The 20,869-nt window shown below is 29.3% G+C and overlaps 1 protein-coding gene across 1 annotated transcript; it reads right to left on the reverse strand.

The window, feature by feature from the left end:
* Nucleotides 1-6,592: 6,592 nt before the first annotated feature.
* LOC142327675 (protein-lysine N-methyltransferase SMYD4-like) lies at nucleotides 6,593-20,484 on the reverse strand. Its single transcript, XM_075370913.1, has 6 exons — nucleotides 19,707-20,484; nucleotides 18,596-18,902; nucleotides 14,477-14,598; nucleotides 10,141-10,875; nucleotides 7,217-7,380; nucleotides 6,593-6,879 (listed from the first exon to the last, which is right to left on the reverse strand). Exons 1-6 carry the CDS (start codon nucleotides 20,196-20,198, stop codon nucleotides 6,651-6,653), a joined length of 2,049 nt encoding a protein of 682 aa, XP_075227028.1. The 5' UTR covers nucleotides 20,199-20,484; the 3' UTR covers nucleotides 6,593-6,650.
* Between the last annotated feature and the right edge of the window lie 385 nt (nucleotides 20,485-20,869).

Below are 20,869 nucleotides of genomic sequence, written 5' to 3' on the forward strand. Positions count from 1 at the left end.
GATTGAATAAAACAATATAGTTCAGAAAATATTTAAAAATCAGTAGCAGTTTTTACTTTGTACTAAATAAGTCCTCCTCTATGAATCATGAGACCTTGCCGTTGGTGAGGGGGCTTGAGTGCTCAGGGATACAGAGTGGCTGGACCGAAGGTGCAACCATATCGGAGAGGTATCTGTTGAGAGCCAGACTAAGGAATGATTCCTGAAAGAGGGCAGCAGCTCTTTCAGTAGTTGTTAGGGGCGTGAGTCACAATGACTTAAACGGCCGTATCAACATCACTCAGTCCTCTGAGTACTGCGCAGCTGAAAGCAATGGAAAACTACAGCTGCTTTTTTTCCAAGAAAATGTGGCTCTCTGCATTTTCACATAGCAACAATGGAGGCGCCTTCCTTGGTAAAATATTCCGGAGGTAAAATAGTCCCCCGTTCGGATCTCCGGGTGGGGACTACTAAGGAAGGGGTCACCAGAAAATTAAAAAATAACATTCTACGAGTCGGAGCGTGGAATGTTAGAAGCTTAAAAAAGGTTGGTAGGCTAGAAAATTTAAAAAGGGAAATGGATAGGGTGAATGTGGATATAGTAGGAATTAGTGAGGTTCGGTGGGAAGAGGAAGGCGACTTTTGGTCAGGTGATTTTAGAGTAATTAACTCAGCGTCAAATAATGGGCAGGCAGGAGTAGGTTTCGTGATGAACAAGAAGATAGGGAGGAGAGTGGAGTATTTCAAAACGCATAGCGATAGAATCATTGTAATAAGGATAAAATCAAAACCTAAACCGACAACGATTGTTAACGTTTATATGCCTACAAGCGCCCATGATGATGATGAGGTAGAGTGTGTATACGAAGAGATTGATGAAGCAATTAAACACGTAAAAGGAGATGAAAATTTAATAATAGTTGGAGATTGGAATGCAAGCATTGGAAAAGGCAAGGAAGGAAATATAGTGGGTGAATACGGGCTGGGCAAAAGGAATGAAAGAAGGGACCGACTTATATTGGTGATAATGAAATGTAGATTGGGGTTTAAAAACCTGAAGAAAAGTTGTCAGATGAATCGGTGGAATTTAGAGAAGCTTGAGGAAGAGGAGGTAAAGAAGATTTTTGAGGAGGACATCGCAAGAGGTCTGAGTAAAAAAGATAAGGTAGAAAATGTAGAAGAAGAATGGGAGAATGTTAAAAAGGAAATTCTTAAATCAGCAGAAGCAAATTTAGGCGGAATAAAGAGAACTGGTAGAAAACCTTGGGTTTCAGACGATATATTGCAGCTGATGGATGAACGTAGAAAATATAAGAATGCTAATGATGAAGAAAGTAAAAGGAACTATCGGCAATTAAGAAATGCTATAAATAGGAAGTGCAAACTGGCGAAAGAAGAGTGGATTAAAGAAAAGTGTTCAGAAGTGGAAAGAGAAATGAACATTGGTAAAATAGACGGAGCATACAGGAAAGTTAAGGAAAATTTTGGGGTACATAAATTAAAATCTAATAATGTGTTAAACAAAGATGGTACACCAATATATAATACGAAAGGTAAAGTCGATAGATGGGTGGAATATATTGAAGATTTATACGGAGGAAATGAATTAGAAAATGGTGTTATAGAGGAAGAAGAGGAAGTTGAGGAGGATGAAATGGGAGAAACAATACTGAATTTAAGACAGCATTAAAAGTTTTAAATGGCAGAAAGGCACCTGGAATAGACGGAATACCTGTAGAATTACTGCGCAGTGCAGGCGAGGAAGCGATTGATAGATTATACAAACTGGTGTGTAATATTTATGAAAAAGGGGAATTTCCATCAGACTTCAAAAAAAGTGTTATAGTTATGATACCAAAGAAAGCAGGGGCAGATAAATGTGAAGAATATAGAACAATTAGCTTAACTAGGCATGCATCAAAAATCTTAACTAGAATTTTATACAGAAGAATTGAGAGGAGAGTGGAAGAAGTGTCAGGAGAAGACCAATTTGGTTTCAGGAAAAGTATAGGGACAAGGGAAGCAATTTTAGGCCTCAGATTAAAGAAAAACAAACCAACATACTTGGCGTTTATAGACCTAGAAAAGGCTTTCGATAACGTAGATTGGAATAAAATGTTCAGCATTTTAAAAAAATTAGGGTTCAAATACAGAGATAGAAGAACAATTGCTAACATGTACAGGAACCAAACAGCAACAATAACAATTGAAGAACATAAGAAAGAAGCCCTAATAAGAAAGGGAGTCCGACAAGGATGTTCCCTATCTCCGTTACTTTTTAATCTTTACATGGAACTAGCAGTTAATGATGTTAAAGAACAATTTAGATTCGGAGTAACAGTACAAGGTGAAAAGATAAAGATGCTACGATTTGCTGATGATATAGTAATTCTAGCCGAGAGTAAAAAGGATTTAGAAGAAACAACGAACGGCATAGATGAAGTCCTACGCAAGAACTATTGCATGAAAATAAACAAGAACAAAACAAAAGTAATGAAATTAGTAGAAATAACAAAGATGGACCACTGAATGTGAAAATAGGAGGAGAAAAGATTATGGAGGTAGAAGAATTTTGTTATTTGGGAAGTAAAATTACTAAAGATGGACGAAGCAGGAGCGATATAAAATGCCGAATAGCACAAGCTAAACGAGCCTTCAGTAAGAAATATAATTTGTTTACATCAAAAATTAATTTAAATCTCAGGAAAAGATTTTTGAAAGTGTATGTTTGGAGTGTCGCTTTATATGGAAGTGAAACTTGGACAATCGGAGTATCTGAGAAGAAAAGATTAGAAGCTTTTGAAATGTGGTGCTATAGGAGAATGTTAAAAATCAGATGGGTGGATAAAGTGACAAATGAAGAGGTATTGCGGCAAATAGATGAAGAAAGAAGCATTTGGAAAAATATAGTTAAAAGAAGAGACAGACTTATAGGCCACATACTAAGGCATCCTGGAATAGTCGCTTTAATATTGGAAGGACAGGTAGAAGGGAAAAATTGTGTAGGCAGGCTACGTTTGGAGTATGTAAAACAAATTGTTGGGGATGTAGGATGTAGAGGGTATACTGAAATGAAACGACTAGCACTAGATAGGGAATCTTGGAGAGCTGCATCAAACCAGTCAAATGACTGAAGACAAAAAAAAAAAAAAAAAAACTAAATAGGTATATATAGTACTATATAGGGGTATTCTCACTTAAACTAAGTGATATACTTCTTTTCCATTTCCCTGTAACACTTTTACTTTACAAAATTCACTTACGATTAATTTACACTGGAGAATAAAAAATATTTTTTTTGTCTCGGGAAGAAAATGTGTGCTTCTGATTGTATTTTTTCTCCTGAATTCAAATATGATATAGGTTTTCCCCATCACGGTAGGTTTCCGTGAGACAGGTATTTATAATTTCAAACATTTTAATACTTTCTGCAATCTTAACCACAAAATATTCAAACATTTGACTCGCCTAGAAAGCAAGTAATTACAATTTTCTGCTTTATTTCGCCTGTGGAACATTCCTCTTGATGGTCCAACAATAACCGGCCAGCACATTATGATTCCATTTGCCTTGATACCTCTTTTCCATAGTTGAAATCTCCTGATGAAAGTGGTCCCCGTGCTCATCGCTCACTGCGCCAAAATTTTCTGAAAAGAAATCTAGGTGCGAGTGCAGGAAGTGTACTTTTAAGAACATATTACAACCCAAATTTTTATAACATCGTTAACAATATCACTGCAATTTTCCGCCTTTCAATTTCCCAAAAAACTGTCTCATTAATCTTAGTTTGATATCTAACAGAGGTAGATATACACATTTTTAGGGTTACACAATGTTTCACATTTTTCTGTTTAACATGAGTGATTTGCATTTAGGCCATTCTTTTCTAATGAAATGGTTACTTCTGTTCCTACTATCCCATTCACACAACAAACAATGGTACTTTGTGTAACCAAGAATAAATGCAATTAAATCACCACAAATATTTCATTCATACACTACATATTGAAGCTTTTCTAATTTAAATTTAAAGTTATCATGTTTCTTTCCTACTAGCATGGTAAGTCACAGCTTTTATTGCACAATAAATGGATTCATGCCCTTTTTCTGATATTGACAAAGACCAAAGTAATACTTCCCAAGAGAAGGCCACCAAGGTGGATAATAACATTGAGTAACAGTAAAAACTGGAGGTAATTTAATGTTTATGTTATTCGTCAAAGTTGGAGTGGAAAGGTTGATAGTGATTTCTTAATCATTAACTTCTTATTTTACCGATGCTGCAGACAGCATCAACACATTACACCCCACATGAACTAGAACTGAAGATTCCCTAGGTAATCTCCCTTGACCCATCATTATTTATATGAAATCTAATTACAAAGAGCGTGAAATGTATTTCATAGATAAAATGTAAAAGCAAATGAGCTTCAGTACTTCTATACCTAATTCAGTTAGCTTATGGAGTTCAAGTAAACAGGTTGCGCATACAAGTCTTCAGATGGCCAATTCAAAAACATCTCCTGTAAATCCTGACGCTTATAAAAGAATTTACGAGAAGTTAATGATCAATAACCATTTTACAAAAATTATATATATATATATTTTAAATTTAAATAAATTAAGACATTAAATGATCAATAAATATTTCTTACCTTGTTTGACACATCTGATAATCCATGAGTATTTTATTCATTAAAATTGTTTATTTTTACGTAGTTCACTTTAGTTTTTTAAGCGTTATGAAATTGTTCATTAGAAGTAAAAGTTCACTAATATTTTAGATTAAATTTTTATGATAATAAACAAATAATAAATTCAATTCAGTTTTCATCTGATTGTGAGAAATCCATAGTGATATCAGTATTAAGAGATACAATGGGAGACTCAATTTTGTTTTAAATTATAATCCAATTCCTAATAATTTGATTTAACAGTATCTGTTACCTGTTATATACAGTTTTTCCATTCCTGCTGGTCCATTTTATCATTGGCTTTTATCCATAGACTTTTAACATTAGATATTTTAAAAGTAGTATTTTCTGATCCTATGTAACTTTTGATTTGTTTCCAAACTCAACTGGGTTAAGTTCACAAACAGGGAGGTAATCAAAGCACGGTTTTACCACTGGATCTTGTTAACTCTTCAATTTTAAACACATTAAAATTACTTTTAATATACAAAACCATTTTCAATAATTAGAACTTAAGTTCATCTTCTTCAAAAATCACTCCTTTTGATACATTTTTTTGCCAAGACAGAACTGGAATTCTCTTCATCATTTCTCTAAGTTCATCTTGTAATGATAGTCTCCTCCCTACTGATATGCATAATTATGGGACACCTACCTTTACTCAATGGAGCCTTATTACTGGTTGATAAGCACAAAGAAAGGCTTCTTTTGAAGAATTCATAGCTTTATCTTTCCAAATTAAACTTTTCGTGTGGCCTTCATTGACCCAAGTTTCATCATATAATATATTTTACAGCCATCTTTTCTTTATTTCAGTAAGGTAATGTGTTAATGACATTATATCACTGATATAATGTCATCCCTGTCAATTAAAGCACTTCCCTGGCCTGTTAAAATTCACACTATTTAACAACTTATAAAAAGTTGTTTTTTCAGAAATCTGGTAGATCGTTATCAACATTTACAACCTGCAACACTTTGCCTATTATAGGCAGTTCATTTCAAAAACAAAATTCTTGTACAAATTGTCAACTTTTTCTTGACCTGTGGGATTTTGTTTTCTTATGACACCATAATTCATTAGTATATTTATACTTGTGAATCACAATGTATACTGAAGTAGTACAACTTCCACTTTGTTAGCAGTTTTATTAACAACATCTGAAATCAACACTGTTGGATTATTGTAATTTGCTTTTGTAAGCATTTAAAATAATGTGTTTTTCCGTACAACTTAAGGGCTTTTATTGCAGCCTTTTTTCAGAGGGGATATCAATAATCATGCACTATTATCAGCTGAATCAGTATCAGACATGGTGTCAAAATAATGGTATAACTCGTCGTACAGACCCAAATCTAAGAATACACTATACTCACATTCCAGTAAACTTAAAAAAATTCCATTGTACTAACTTTAAATAACATTAGAGTAAATAAATAAGTAACAGAAACACAAAAATTGAACATGAGAGCAAAAGGGTGATCATGTGAAAAAATCAAGAATTTTAATAGAACTGAGAAGACATAATATTAAATAAATGTTTGATTACTTGACTACTATGACTAATTATACGAAGACTAATATATGAGAAATTATTATAGTGTTGTATACAGTTGTGGTTGTGTTGTGAATCAGTACTGATATAGAGGAAGTGACTCAGCAGAATCATGATGAACTCAGTCACATAAATGCAATGTTTGTTCATTCTTCATTCTGTAAGCTAATTGAATACAATATAGACACAAATCACTCGCTACAAGTAATGATTGTTATCAGATTTAGCATGATGAAAAGTGAAACTAAGTTAACTTGTGTCGTTCTTTTTAGGTATTTAAATTTGTATACATCTTGAAAAGAACTTGAATGAAGAAGGTAACTAGTAGAATAGGAAAGAAATCAAATTTAAAAAACTTTTTTATGTAAACTTTTTAATAAGTAATTACATAAATACTTAAAATATATTATATTCTGCATAATTATTCATGTGAATTCTGCACATAATGATTTGCTTGCATACTTAATGCTTGTTTAATAGCCTCCTGACATTCACTGTATTCTTTCCAAGGACGTTTAACAGCAATTTGTAACAAAGATAAATGTTTTAATAATTTTTTAAGAACACTATCACCACTGAAGTCACCACTTAACACTTTCTTTAATAATGTTCTAAATTCTTTAGATGATAACTCAACTTCTTTCTGCATACTGAAAAATAAAAATAATATAATTAACTGATTGAAAAACCTCTACAGTGAAATATTTATATGATGTATTTTTATCAAAACACACAAAATACAATCAAGGAAGCCAAAAACAGTTACAATGTTACTTCATTATTGTCAAATTATGAAAATTATACATACAGTCATATGAAACTTTCTATTTTTTAATTAATGTAATTTTAATACTAATACATAACCTACTAATTATGTGATTTTTAATAATTTAATGGTAAAGATTAGCAACATTTTGAAATCACTATATAATTATTACAATAATGATGTAATTTAAAAATTACAGATCTGAAATAAAAAATACTTACTGGGGAAGTATGTAAATAATATTTTTATCTGGTAAAAGGTGATATCTAGGCCAGTCTTCAACACATGCGATACAGTTACATAAAAAATGATATTGTGAAAATAAGTGGTTCTGACGAGTATGCAAATCATGAACAGCATGATGATAACCATAGTTGTCTAATATCTATATAAAAAAAAAAACAACAAATGAGAAATTAAGAGTTTAAAATAAAAGAAATTAACCCATTCACTTTTTTTTGTCATTACTTGGTATAAAATGTGATTTAATTTTGCATGTGTTTGTCAATATTATCTCTTATTATACAAAACACATTTTTATTCTTTAACATGCAGAATACTTGTTTTTAATGATTTTACTATAACATTTTTAATAAATTTGTATATTCACTGAGATTTAACATTTTTGAGTATATTTTAAGTACCATGCATATTTTTCAAACTAGGCTCAAAATGACAATCAAAACAATAAATTCTGAACAGTTATGAAAACACGGACTAATAATAATGTTATTGAAAAAAACTGCATGTTACTATAAGTGAAGATGTTTATTCAATACTCTGAATAAGTGTCAATTACAGCAAAAATTCTGTCATAGCTGCCAACTAGAAAAAATAATTTTTATTTCTGCCTGACGGGAACTTTTGAATTAGCGAAATGAGGAGAGAAAACCCTTTTTTAAAAATTTATTATCGCTGTACAGTTTTAGCATGGAAACCAAAGGACAATCATTGCAAAGCTGGGAAATCATCACTTTCAAACATAAAAAGCATGATATCACTGAAAGATCAATGTTATATTGGTTGTTTACATTGCTGCTGTTCATTAAAATTCTTTTCCCACTAGATCTATGGACAACAAAGAATTTTTAAACAATAACATACAATTTATTAGAAAAACAATGACAATGAAGTAATTAAAGGCACTGAATAACAATTCATGAGTGCTTCATTGCTCCAATGAGTTTTTGATAAAATATGCTAAAATTACTGTTCCTCATTTCTTTTATTCTCCAAAATATCTTCTGCAGATTTCTGCTTACTAGAAAACTAAAAATATCATTTAACGGCTGCCATTTTAAATTATTGAATAAATCAAAGAAAATATATGACAGGACTTACACTCTTTTAGACAGGTAAAATTTCTGGAAGTTTACCAACATTGAATAAATACTAGGAATATATTACACTAAAAGTATACAAAGTATTTTGAAGTAGATAAACAAGAATAATGTGAAAGTTATAAAAATGTTTTTTTTTAAATAAAACTTTTCTTTTCTGTTTGCCCTTGTAGTGGGTGAAAACTCTACAAGTTAAATATTGGAATATGTAAACAGATTACAGAAACTTTTATGTAATACTTACTTACATTAATGTTAAAAGATTAGTATAAAACAGAGGAACAAGAGAACAAAATTAAACTGAGTTAAATGATGAATGACGAGTGATTTACACTGTTAACCTAACACAATTAACAGTGTCAATGAATGTGAAAGTAAATTGTATGGAGAGAGAAACATTTATAATATTTCTTCCTTAACATGATAAACTAGAAACAAGAAGAATAATATATACTTTAAAAAGCAAATAACAAAATAATCAACAAAAAAAAGCACTCATTATAAAAACATCTCATTGAAACATATTTGAAGAGATATCTGTAAACTAAGTTGATTATAAAAAAAAAAATACAACAATGCTAGAACCATAATATTAGTGGTTGGGTAAAGCTATACATAATCTTGTCTGTATAGTGGATTGGTAACTGAATCTGGAAGAGACTGAAATATAAATCTTAATATAAAACTACCAAATTGTGATTTAAAACAGAGGTGACAGAGTGGTTAAGCACAAAGCAGTATGGACTCTGTTATTACCTCTATTACTATCACTACAATCACATTTTAACCTTTGCTTATTTAATATACAGCTAGTAACTTGAAAATTTTGAACCAAACGTGTTGAGAACATGAATAGATGTGAAGAGCATGTTAAGTTTGTTTATGTACTTAAGTTTGAAATGTACACTATGTGATTGCAAAGCTGTCTTTTTTGTAAAAGGTTTTCCAAGCAAAAACACAGTGTATTGCAGTCCAAGATTCCATTGTACATCATAGTAGTATCTTCAGAAGCAAAGGTTTTGAAAGATTATTTTTTAAAAATAACCAAATAAAAGCAGTACAAGATAAAATTTATTCTTACAAAAATATCTCTTCTAGCATACAATTTGCTTATCTATATATAAAAATTCAGCATTAAAAATTAATTATTTTACAAATATAAATATAAAATAAACAAACAGTACATCTGGCGGTTATTTTACATGCAGAAGTGCAAAAAATAGTTCTGCGATTGTCCAATTTATTTATTTAATATTTAGTATAATTTTTTGGTACTTGCGTATTAACGCCACCGCAGTTACAGCTTTATTTAAAAACAAAGTAGTCAATCGGATTTCAGTGGAAAATGAACAGTCTCTTTATTCATTTTAATAAATGGGATATTTATATTTATTTATTTTATAAATATAATTTAACCAAACTTAACCTACGCTCACTAACCTTGACTAATTATCACCATAATTTTGTGAGTATTTATTTAATAAATTCAGTAATTATTGCAATTATTTATTGTTTAAATAATCAAAACACTCCTGTTAATTAGTTAAGGTTAGCGAGCGAAGCGGTAGTTTAAGTTTGGTTATATATTTATAAAATAAATAAATAACCATTTATTAAAATTAATAAAGAGACTGTTTTGAATCTATGTTAAACTCTATATCGGCTCATTTTCCATCGAAATCCGATTGACTACTTTGTTTTTAAATAAAGCTGCGGTGGTGTTAATACGTAAGTACCAATTTTTTTTTTTAAATGTTAACATACATTTCGCTTATTGTAACTTTTAATAAATAATGAATACCTACCTGTTCACCTTTGGCTATTTGTTGAATAGCTGTTAATACAACTGTATCACCATTGTGACTATGTCTTACAACATTAGGATCACAAGAATGATTTATAAGACTTAATACTGGATAAGCAGCACCACCTATTTCTTTGTTGTCATAAATAAAATTATCATCTGTATTACTACCCTTATCAACAGATCTAGGTTTAAATACACACATCTCTGAAACTTCATGTGCATTACACGGCATACTTTGTAAATATCTTAATAAAAGACCACCAGCAAAACATTTATTTTCAAAATATTCTTTAAAATTATCACTAGTGATATTAACATCATTATTATCAGTGATATTATTAAAATTACTTTTAAAATAATCAGTCAATTGATCGACACAATGTACAATACAGCATGCGAAACAAGATCGCCTAAATAGATCGGCAATTGTCCTTAAATTTGAGTTAGTAGCTAAATGATGAATAGTTCGATAATCATTGGAACAGTACTGGTGATTATCATCAAATCCATTTAATCGGTCACAGCTGCCATGGCAATAAGGTTCATCAATATTATTTATATAATCTCTTAATGAATTTAAATTATTATTTTCTGATGCTACTAATAATATTCGTAAAGCTAATAATTCTAATTTACTACAACCAAGACTGATTAAATGAGGAAGTATTGGGCATTCTACAACATGACTAGCTGCCAGACAACTATCTCTGCATTCGATACTACAAAATAATACCTAAAAAAAAAAAAACATAATTAAAACAAAAACCATAATTACAGGTTAAGATATTATACAAACTAAAACTCAAATAATATTTAATGAAAATTATCAAACAATTTCTGTTCATAGAACAGAATTAAAAATTCAATATTAGAAATTTTTTAAGCAAAACAACCCTTAAGTCTTTGCACTACCATCTAACAATTAATAGAGCTAGAGCAATATCATTTTTACTTTTATGGTCTGAAAGAAACTGAAGAAGAAAACTAACTGTACATTTAAAAAAAATATATATATTCAATATATTTTATATTTTCATTAGTCACTAATAAATGCCAACAGCAAACAATGAGACTGCATTAGGCATTAACTTTGGTAACCTATGAAAACTGGTTTATTGAACATGACTTCAGCAATATGTATTTTATCCTAACGTCATACGCTTCAATTTTCAGGCATCACTACACTTACACATAATCACTACTCCCTGAAACTTTACAATAGTGCACAACCATCTTGTTCTGAAAGAATATGGTTAAACATTTTTTATGCACTTTCACTACTACTGACAAATTGAATTACACAGTTCAATATAAATATCTCATTAAAGTTCTATTATTTCTTTTAAATGATACAAATCATTACTTTAAAGCAAAATCTTTCATTATTAAATAAATCCCAAAGATGATGATACTTGTAAAAATAACAGATTTTGAAGATCACTCAATGGTCCCTTCTCCTAAACCACAAGCCAAGGTATTTATTTACCAATTTTCAAACAATAAATGCATAAAATGAGGTTTTCCATTATAAAATCAATAATTATATCTCTTATGTTTTCAAATATCTAACTGGTTTGAAAGTGACTCAAGAGAGCTTTTATACATCACTGTTCTTCCATGATTTAATTATGTTAACATTGCCTTACAATGCCTAAATTGGGTGATAAAGGTAAATTATTCAACCTTCAGCAATGATGGTAGCTATCTTGAGCCACAATAAAAAAGAATTGTGCCTGATAACAGATCCAATTGGTTTAATGTACTATCCACAAGAACCATCAATCTGCCCACAAAATAACATTATAAGATTAAGGTTAATAAACATTAAGATTAAGGTTTATAAATCTACTTTCAATGATGCCTCATGGAATCAAAAGCATCTGTTTTAATAATCTTTATTTTGAACAGATAAGCCTCTCATTTCCAAATGAGAGGCTTATAAGAGACTTATATTTTTTTGTGTAATAAGTTTTACCTTAGTTTTAAGTTTAATAGTTTACATTTAATAAGTTTTAACTGTAATAGTTTTTATCTTTTTTTTTTTGAAGAAATATTATAACTCCACGATTTAAAGGTTGAATTGAAATATTGCTGTTACTTCGAGAATAAAAAAAAAAAATCACACTTAAATTATTATAAAAATCTTGAAATTTAATTTACTATTTTCTGATATTTTTAAAATTATATTAAAAACCATTTTAAAGAATTAAAGGAATATATGTATATTTTTAAATTATATTCAAAATAACATGATAAAAAGACAAAATGATATAAACAGACCAAGCAACTGATGGCACATTTGATCATGAAACAGACTATCCCTATCTAACAAAGTAGTAAACTACTGAACATTCTACATTATCTCTAAATTGGATCACAATGGAATTACAGAACCTTTTATATGAGGCTCAGCTGATAAATTTTGCATATATATGCGTAGGATGGGAATGAAAAGAGATATTGGAATGAAATAAAAGTACAATCAATATCTTAGCTACAAAATGCAGTATTTATTTTTCAATATAATCCCTGTTTACACTGATACACTTTTCCCAACGTATGACAAGTTTTTGCATTCAATCACTGAAAAATTCTGGCAGTCTTTCTTGGATCCAAGTGGCCACAGCTTCCTTCACCTCATTGTCAGTGGTGTAATTATTACCTTTGAGATCCCTCTTGAGATGAGGGAAAAAGTGGAAGTTACACGGAGCCAAATCTAGTGAGTATGGTGGAATCGGAATAGGCTCAAACTTCAGCTTGCAGAGCCATCAGAGAGTTTACATGGCATCCATCGTGCACAGATTTTACAGTAACCCAGTTGCTTGATAATATGACCCACTCATTCTTTAGATATGTCTGAATAGTGATGAATTCCTGGGCGATTCGCCAGTCATTTTGAAGCAAATCATCCACCTCCTTTCAATGTTTCTCATCAGTCACGGAAAATGGTCGTCCACTGCAAGGTGCGTCTTCAATTGTCGCTTTACCAGCTTCACATTCATGAAATTTCAACACCCATCTATTCACAGTACTCCTGTCAACAGTTTCACTAACATAAACCGCTTTTAAACGATGAAGAATATTCATAGGACTCACATTTTCTGCTATTAGAAATTTGATCACTACGTACTATTATAACCATGTTGACATATTGGCTGTACTCGACTCCATTTTAACTGCTACTGAAAACAAACCAGTAAACAAATTTCAACATATTACTGCAGGTTTGTAAAGTGGAATTTTAGCTATCATGTGCTGCCACACCCAACTTGAAAGTACCTTTTATCTTCATGTAGCATACTAGTATGCAAAATTTATCAGCCGAGCCTCGTACATCTGTTGAAATCTTACTTGAGAAATCATAACCAAAGACTCACAAAATGGATATATTGAATCTTCTGATTGCCAAAACATACATATTGCATTGTATTTTCCAAAACTTGCTTTAGGCTTTTACTTTTGTTTAACTTTATACATGAGCTCCCTAATTTCCCATATCTGGTTAAATCCATTTTATGTATAAGCTGAAAATGTCTCAAATTCATTTCAAATCAAAATACTGTAGGTTTAAACTCTAATATAGCAATTCATTCAAAAAATGTAAAACAGTGGTTTTCAGCCAATAAACTAATTTTGTTCATTTTCTAAAAGAAAAATGAACATGAACATGTTATTGAGAAGACATGGACATGGAATATAAGAAGAAATGTTAATGGAGAAGACTTGAGGTGAGAGATGGATTGAGATCATAAAGAAGAGGTTAAACTTTTGGGTATAGACACAATATGAAATTGGAAAATATATACACATACATCTGAAATAAGGAAGCATGATTTGCTATATATTACCTATTCATTAAGCTGAAGCTAATTCTGGATACAGTTTCACTTATCTCAATCTACTTTGCTTTCATTCACTCCTAATTTTTTTTTTTAATTATTCAACGGGGTCATTCTGTACAAAAGGTTAAATTGTTCTAATTACAAAAAAAAAAAAAAAACAAGTATAAGGATTATTGGAAGTGTTGATAATGCATGTTTCTATTGATTGCTCTTCAGGGATTTTAAAATACTTTTTCTACCATCCATTTACTTTTATGAAGTAGTTAGATATGTTCAAGTGTATTAAATCTATATTAAGTAAATTATTAAATAAATCTTAACATAATTTCAATCTTCCTGACTATGATAGATATTTAATTTTATGTCTGAAATCACAACAAAAAAATTGACTTCTGCTGGATAGTGTTTTGTTTACAGTAATTTAAATAAGTAAGTTAACAATTAACCAGAAAAAATGAGAACATCTGTAGCAGAACAGTGAAAAACTCTTACCTTTGTACATTCAAGACAAGGTATCAGTGTATGACTTCTCCTCAAACAATTAAAACAATATAAATTATAAGCAGATGGTAACAGTACAGAAGTATATGGTTGTTCAACAACTAACACATCACCTACATAATAAAAGAATATTTAAAAACGAAGAACAATAGCCAATAATATAAAAAAACACAATATAAAATAATTTAAACAAATAAATTTTTATAATTAAAATTAATAAAATTATTTTTTTATTATAAAAAAGGTTTTGGGTGTGATTCTGAGTCTCATTAAGTAAAATGTTAGTGAAAAAAGTAAAAAAAAGAAAAATTTGTTTGACACATTTTTCCAAAGCATTATATACAAAATTAGTGTTTAAGCATCATCATACTGATTTAACTTGTTCCAAAGCAACTGTGCCAGCTGCTATACGCAACCCTGCTTGCATTACAGTATTTTCAGATACGATTATGAACAAATTTGTCAGCTCATTTCTCACTCAAAAATATATACTATTAACTATTGATTTTATTGCTGACATTAGCCAGCTAAAGATATAAACTGAAGAACAATATATAAATTAACTAATACTATTCCAAAAGGGAATTAAAAGAAGGAAGGTTCAAGGCAAGAAAGGACAACAATTTGAAAAATAATAAAAAATCTCATTTTAAAGTAAGAATATACTCCATCATATAAAGAAATAATTCTAACCAATAGGTTTAGTAAAAATTGGCATTGCCTAATAACACAAACAAGCAGAGCGAACCAATGATTATAATCCATCTGCTATCTATGTATTCAATTTGAATTGAAATGATCATAGAGTTTTAAATTTTAATAAATATAATTTATAAATGATAACTTATTAACAATAAGTTTATCAACGTTTATATTAACTTAACAATATTGACAATAAACTTTTGAAGAATATATGTATATCACAAATATGTAATGATTTTCAAATTGGCTTCATGTGTGAATTTTTTTATAAGTTATAAAATTACTCAAATTTGGTTAGCATTATTCAGTAGATGTAAACTCATCTCAATGTTTAACCACTGCAGAACTTTTATTAACTTTCAATAACCTTTCAAAACTGAATGATGATTTCAACAGCAGCCCTTCTAATGTCTTAACCCTTAAATGTATGACATAAGGCCAATTTTAAACTCCATTATATCCAATATTCATAATCATCTTTTCTAAAGTTATTCCTTGGGATCTGTGAGACTACTGGATATGCCATTATTAATGAGAATTGTTTTTAAGAACAAGAAATTTAATTTTTTTAAAAGTATCACTACAGGTACAATAGGCACATAATTATCAGAGACCTTGATAATAATATATAGGAGTTGGTTCTACATATTTTTCATAAGATACAAAATTGAAAAGTGGTATATGTAAGTTGTAATCTTTGATTTCGATAGCAGAACCTAAAATTATATAAATTATTGTTCCTACTTAGAACACAAATTCCAACAGGTTTTGGAATTTTATTTAAATAAATGTTTAAATTGTACTTTATTTTAATCTATCTTTCCTCATGTATATTACTACAACACAAACTATTACTTTAAAACTAATCTGAAAATATTCCAAAAGTTTGTTTTCTAACACCATAACCTATACAATGTTACTATTTCTGATATAAAAATCAATGTAGAAACTTTATTTGAAATTTGATAAAATAGTTTATAATCAACAATTTTAAAAACACCAAATAACTTATTTTCAAATCAAATTGTATGGATAAAACTGATTTATTTGAAAAGTATTAGATTTAAATTAATTAAAAAAAAGGTCAATATATATAAAACTGTAACCAATATACCTAGAAGTACCAGTATTGAGTGTACGCTCTGAATTCAAAATTTCAAAACATTTTGTCTGGTAGTTTCAGAGAAGTTTGTAACAAAGTTGGTCTGAAAAGACTATCTGATTTCATCAGGCTCACCCAATAAATCCTATTTTTTGGTCTGCCTAAATTTTTTGATTATGATTCAAAGTCTTGAATAAAGATTGTACAACAAAAAATAATTATTTAAAAAAGTAATGTATGTGAAATAAATTTGTTTCACTACTTTAAAAATCAAAAATCAATGGAAATATTACTTATACCCCTTGAATAACATAAAGAGAGAAAATGAATGTGAAGAGGGTAATAACATCATTGGTTAGGGCTCCTACTAATAAACCTGTATATATATATATAATAAAACATTGTATCAACATTTCATTCAGAATAATTTAATAGTTCATGAAAATAAATCCAATTTATTAGATTTATTTTCTTTAAAAATAAATACAGCAAAAAGGAAATAATATAGTCATGATATATGATAATCACAACTAGTAAAGTTCTTAGATGTAATAATTGATCCAAATGAATTGGTTATGTAGAGTATATTTATAAAAAAAAAACATTTTTGCTCCACAAGATTAATACATATGCTTAGAGAAGATAAAATTTATATAAGCAGATATTCATGAATTGATTAATAGACTAAAATACCACATTCAATGTCAATACTTTTTTTAGTATTACAATTTTTTTAGTATACAATTTTGTTTAGCTAAACAAAATTTAAAAAGAGGTTTGCTACTACAAAAGAAAACCATTGATCTGTGGTAGGGATAAGGAAATTTGTAGGCAATCTCTTAAAGATATACTTACTATCTTTTTTAAAGAACTATTATGATCTTCTCTTGATCTATTGTGTCAATTTTTAAGAAGGAATTAATAATTTAAGAAGGAATGGCAATATTTACAAAGTAAATCTGTCAGGCAGATTTTAAGACAAATTTAGACACCCATAATTATAACACGAGCAATGGAACAAGTACATTGGTGGAAGTCTGTAGAACAACATTATTTAATGTATATAAAACAACATTAATGTATACAAAAGACAGTAGAATCAAAACTCATGGAGAAATCTCCATATAACATTGGTTCATATGGTGATAGAACAATTTTTTTATTAAAGAACTATAGCAGCTTTAAACTGAAAATTATTGTTACTATATTGAAGAATTTTTTTTCTCATCAATTAGTTAAGGATAGTGTAGGTTCAAGTGATTAGATTTATGTTTAACGTTTTTTACTCACCTACACTCAGTTTTCAGACTCATGGTTGATATAAAAAAAATGAATAAACAAAAGTTGCTTTATCTGAAAATAATGATGTTTATTATTATAATACTATGATGAACAGCGAATTAAATTGTTTTAATAATTTAATCTAAATAATACAGTATTGGTTAATTTTTTTAAATTATAAATTAACTTTCATATATATAAAATTGTTTTAGTACTGTAATGTAATTATCTTTGAAAACCTATTTTTTATACTTCTATGATATAGAAGAGATACAACCCTTTTTTGGAGGACCCAAGTGAACCACAGGAATGTGCCTATTTGTAATAAAAAAATGAAAAATGTACAGAATGATTTAAATGCACAGCTTGAAATGTACGATAACACAAATAAAATAAACAGACTGATTCTACATATGCAATTGTGTGCAAGTTAGTTTTAAGTGGATAACATTTATTTAAATGTATAAACTGCAATAAGTCTATTACAATGTATAACATCCCTTGATTTCAAGTATAAGTTCCATGGAGGCCCAACATAAAATATTTATCTTTATCTCAATTTTAAGTAACATATAATGTCTAATAACATTATATCTGAAATGTATGTATGCAGTCTCTACTTAACTTCAAAACACTCTCAAAACAATCATTGTCTCTCAGTACATACTGGGTGTTTTTCATGAAAAAATTTATAATATTGTTTAAAGAAACTTATTTTGGAGAGGTTGAATATTTTCCGTAACAAGCAATATAACTTTACCAATCCTTTTAAGTACTTTACGTACTCCAGTAATTTGGAAAACTGGGCACATTCACAAAAATTAGAGCCATCACAATACTAAGAAAGATATTTTTTTAAAAACTAAAAAATACACTTTTATATAAATCTGCATGTAAATGATATACTTCTGCATGTGTATGTAGACACACACCATACATGCACATGCACACGCGCACACACTGCATTATTTTGTAAATTTCTATTATTATAATAAGTAAAATATTTAAGTGAAAGAACCTCCTACCAGGATTAATGTCCTTAACAGCTACAATATGCCTTCCCATCGTTTCATTATATGTAATTTTAATAGCATCACAACCAGCTGGAACTTCACTATTCTGTGCATAAGATAGACATGGTACACTATCATCATTAGTACATCCCTGTTTAGTTAATAAATTATTATTTTCTACATTTAAACTTGCTTCTTCAACATCGGTGCAATCTGAACCATTTTCTGATAAACAGTTTAATTCTTTATTTAATGCAGTTACAAAATTATTAATTCTATCTTCTTTTAATTTAGATTTATTAATTAAATTTAATGCATTCTGTAACAGTCACAACAAAAAACATAAATGATATTTACAACATAAATAATCTGCTACCTTACCAGTGTAAGTTAACAGTTGACACCAAATAAAAATATTTCTAGCTAATAAACATTATTAATTTAGCCAAATCCATGATGAATTCAGTGATATGCAAGATAAAATATGGTTAAAAATTAAAAAAGAAATAAAATAAAATGATTTACTTTCTACATATGTGAAAATAGGAGTCTAAAATATAATTTTATTGCTATTATTCAGTTCCCTTATCAGTGATTTTGAAGGGTGATGGTGTTTTTACAGTGATTTTTTTAAGTGTTTTTATTAAGTCCTATGAGGATATGGTTGAATATGGTAATTTGATATTTTTTAATGTTTAAATATAGAACACATCAAACAATAATGTGACTGGTATTAATTTGGGACAGTATCAGTACACATACCACCAACTTTAATGTCCACTGTGTTCAGAAGTGATGCTGACAAAAATGAGTGTTTATACGACAGATACATAACAACTTAAGTATAAAAATAAGCTGACCAGAATAGCAAAGAGATTTCAATTTCAAAGACAACTAAATGGAATTATAATTCTTGACATTTCTGGTTTTGACATTTCTGCAACTGAATCGTAGGCAAACCTACCAGACTTCAAATGTAAATCAAATTTATTAACACGATATTTACCAGCAAGAGTTAAAATTAATAAACTTTACAACAAATAAATCAGTCTACTACAATGGTACAGCATCAGTTAATACAATAAATATTAAATTTAAAAAAAAATGGCTGAAGCTTACTTACTCTATAGTTGTCTTTGGCACACTTTACTCTCCCCAAGTTAAGTAAACACTTTCCTTTACGTTCATAAAGTTTGTACTTCAAATGGTCTGGATAATTTTTTGATAGAGCTCTGTCAATATCTACAATACTATCTTCAAACTGGTTCAATGAAAATGAGACGGCAGACCGATTAGCGTACGCAAGAGCGAGTTCTTCGCTATAAGTCGGCGCAAATGCAATACTCATAGAATAACATTCCAATGCAGTAATATCGTTCTTTTTAAGGAACAAGCAGTTTCCTTCGTTTCTATACTTTTGTGATTGAAAACAATTTTTTTTATCATTTACTTGCAAAGGAGGTAAAAGTTTTGCATTTTCTAAAAGTGTCAAACAAAATTTAAATCTTTCGCAATCGCTCTTTAATGTCGCAAAATAATGAGAAGTGTCTTCGAGAAGGAATTCTTTTTTTAATTTATCTGTGAGCCTTTCAAATATTTTACTAAATGGATCCATAAGATTATTTAAATTAAATACTACTTGAAAGTACAGCTAAATTCATATTTGAAAGTTGCAATAACCAATTGTATTTTACTAACTTAAGTAATATTACGATATAATTATAACTATTCACAATAATGCATAATAAAAACAGTTATTTCCTAAATCACTGCACAAGTGCGCTGTTAACAAGACATCATCATAAAACACAAATATAACTTAAAAACATGCATATAGATTTTTCTATATTTAACAACATATAGGTTAGATCATATTACACGCTGAGCATGGACCTGATTCTTGGTCAGAACTCCTTTTTGACCCGATTATTTTGAGTAAAAGTAGAAAGTGTTAATGTTTCTGTGTGTGTAGTACTTGATGACAGAAACTGTCGTATAATTTATAAATGCGAAGCGGATAAATAATTTGATATTAATTTATCTTTCGTAAAGCAAGAGATTTCCTGATAAATTTATAATTAGTCTTCTCTCTGACTTATGAAGTTCAACAGTAACACTGAATCCTTATAGGATCACCGAATTTTATTCCTGTTCTATTATACTTTTTCTTAGCCTCCAGCATCACTGTTAGGTATTGCTTCAGAGGATGAGATGAAATGACAATCTTGTAGCGAGTGAAAATGCCATGCGTGACAGGGATTCGAAAATTGTTAGATTGTAAATGAA

Source organism: Lycorma delicatula, chromosome 7 (genome assembly GCF_047948215.1).
Source record: "Lycorma delicatula isolate Av1 chromosome 7, ASM4794821v1, whole genome shotgun sequence".
Taxonomy (NCBI): Eukaryota; Metazoa; Arthropoda; class Insecta; order Hemiptera; family Fulgoridae; genus Lycorma; species Lycorma delicatula.

Coding starts and splice junctions, on each gene's coding strand:
- LOC142327675 (XM_075370913.1), bottom strand. CDS start 20,198: ATGGATCCATTTAGTAAAATATTTGAAAGGCTCACAGATAAATTAAAA. Junction 18,903..19,706: donor GTGCCAAAGACAACTATAGA/GTAAGTAAGCTT, acceptor TGACTGTTACAG/AATGCATTAAATTTAATTAA. Junction 10,876..14,476: donor CTTGTCTTGAATGTACAAAG/GTAAGAGTTTTT, acceptor TTTTTTTTTTAG/GTATTATTTTGTAGTATCGA.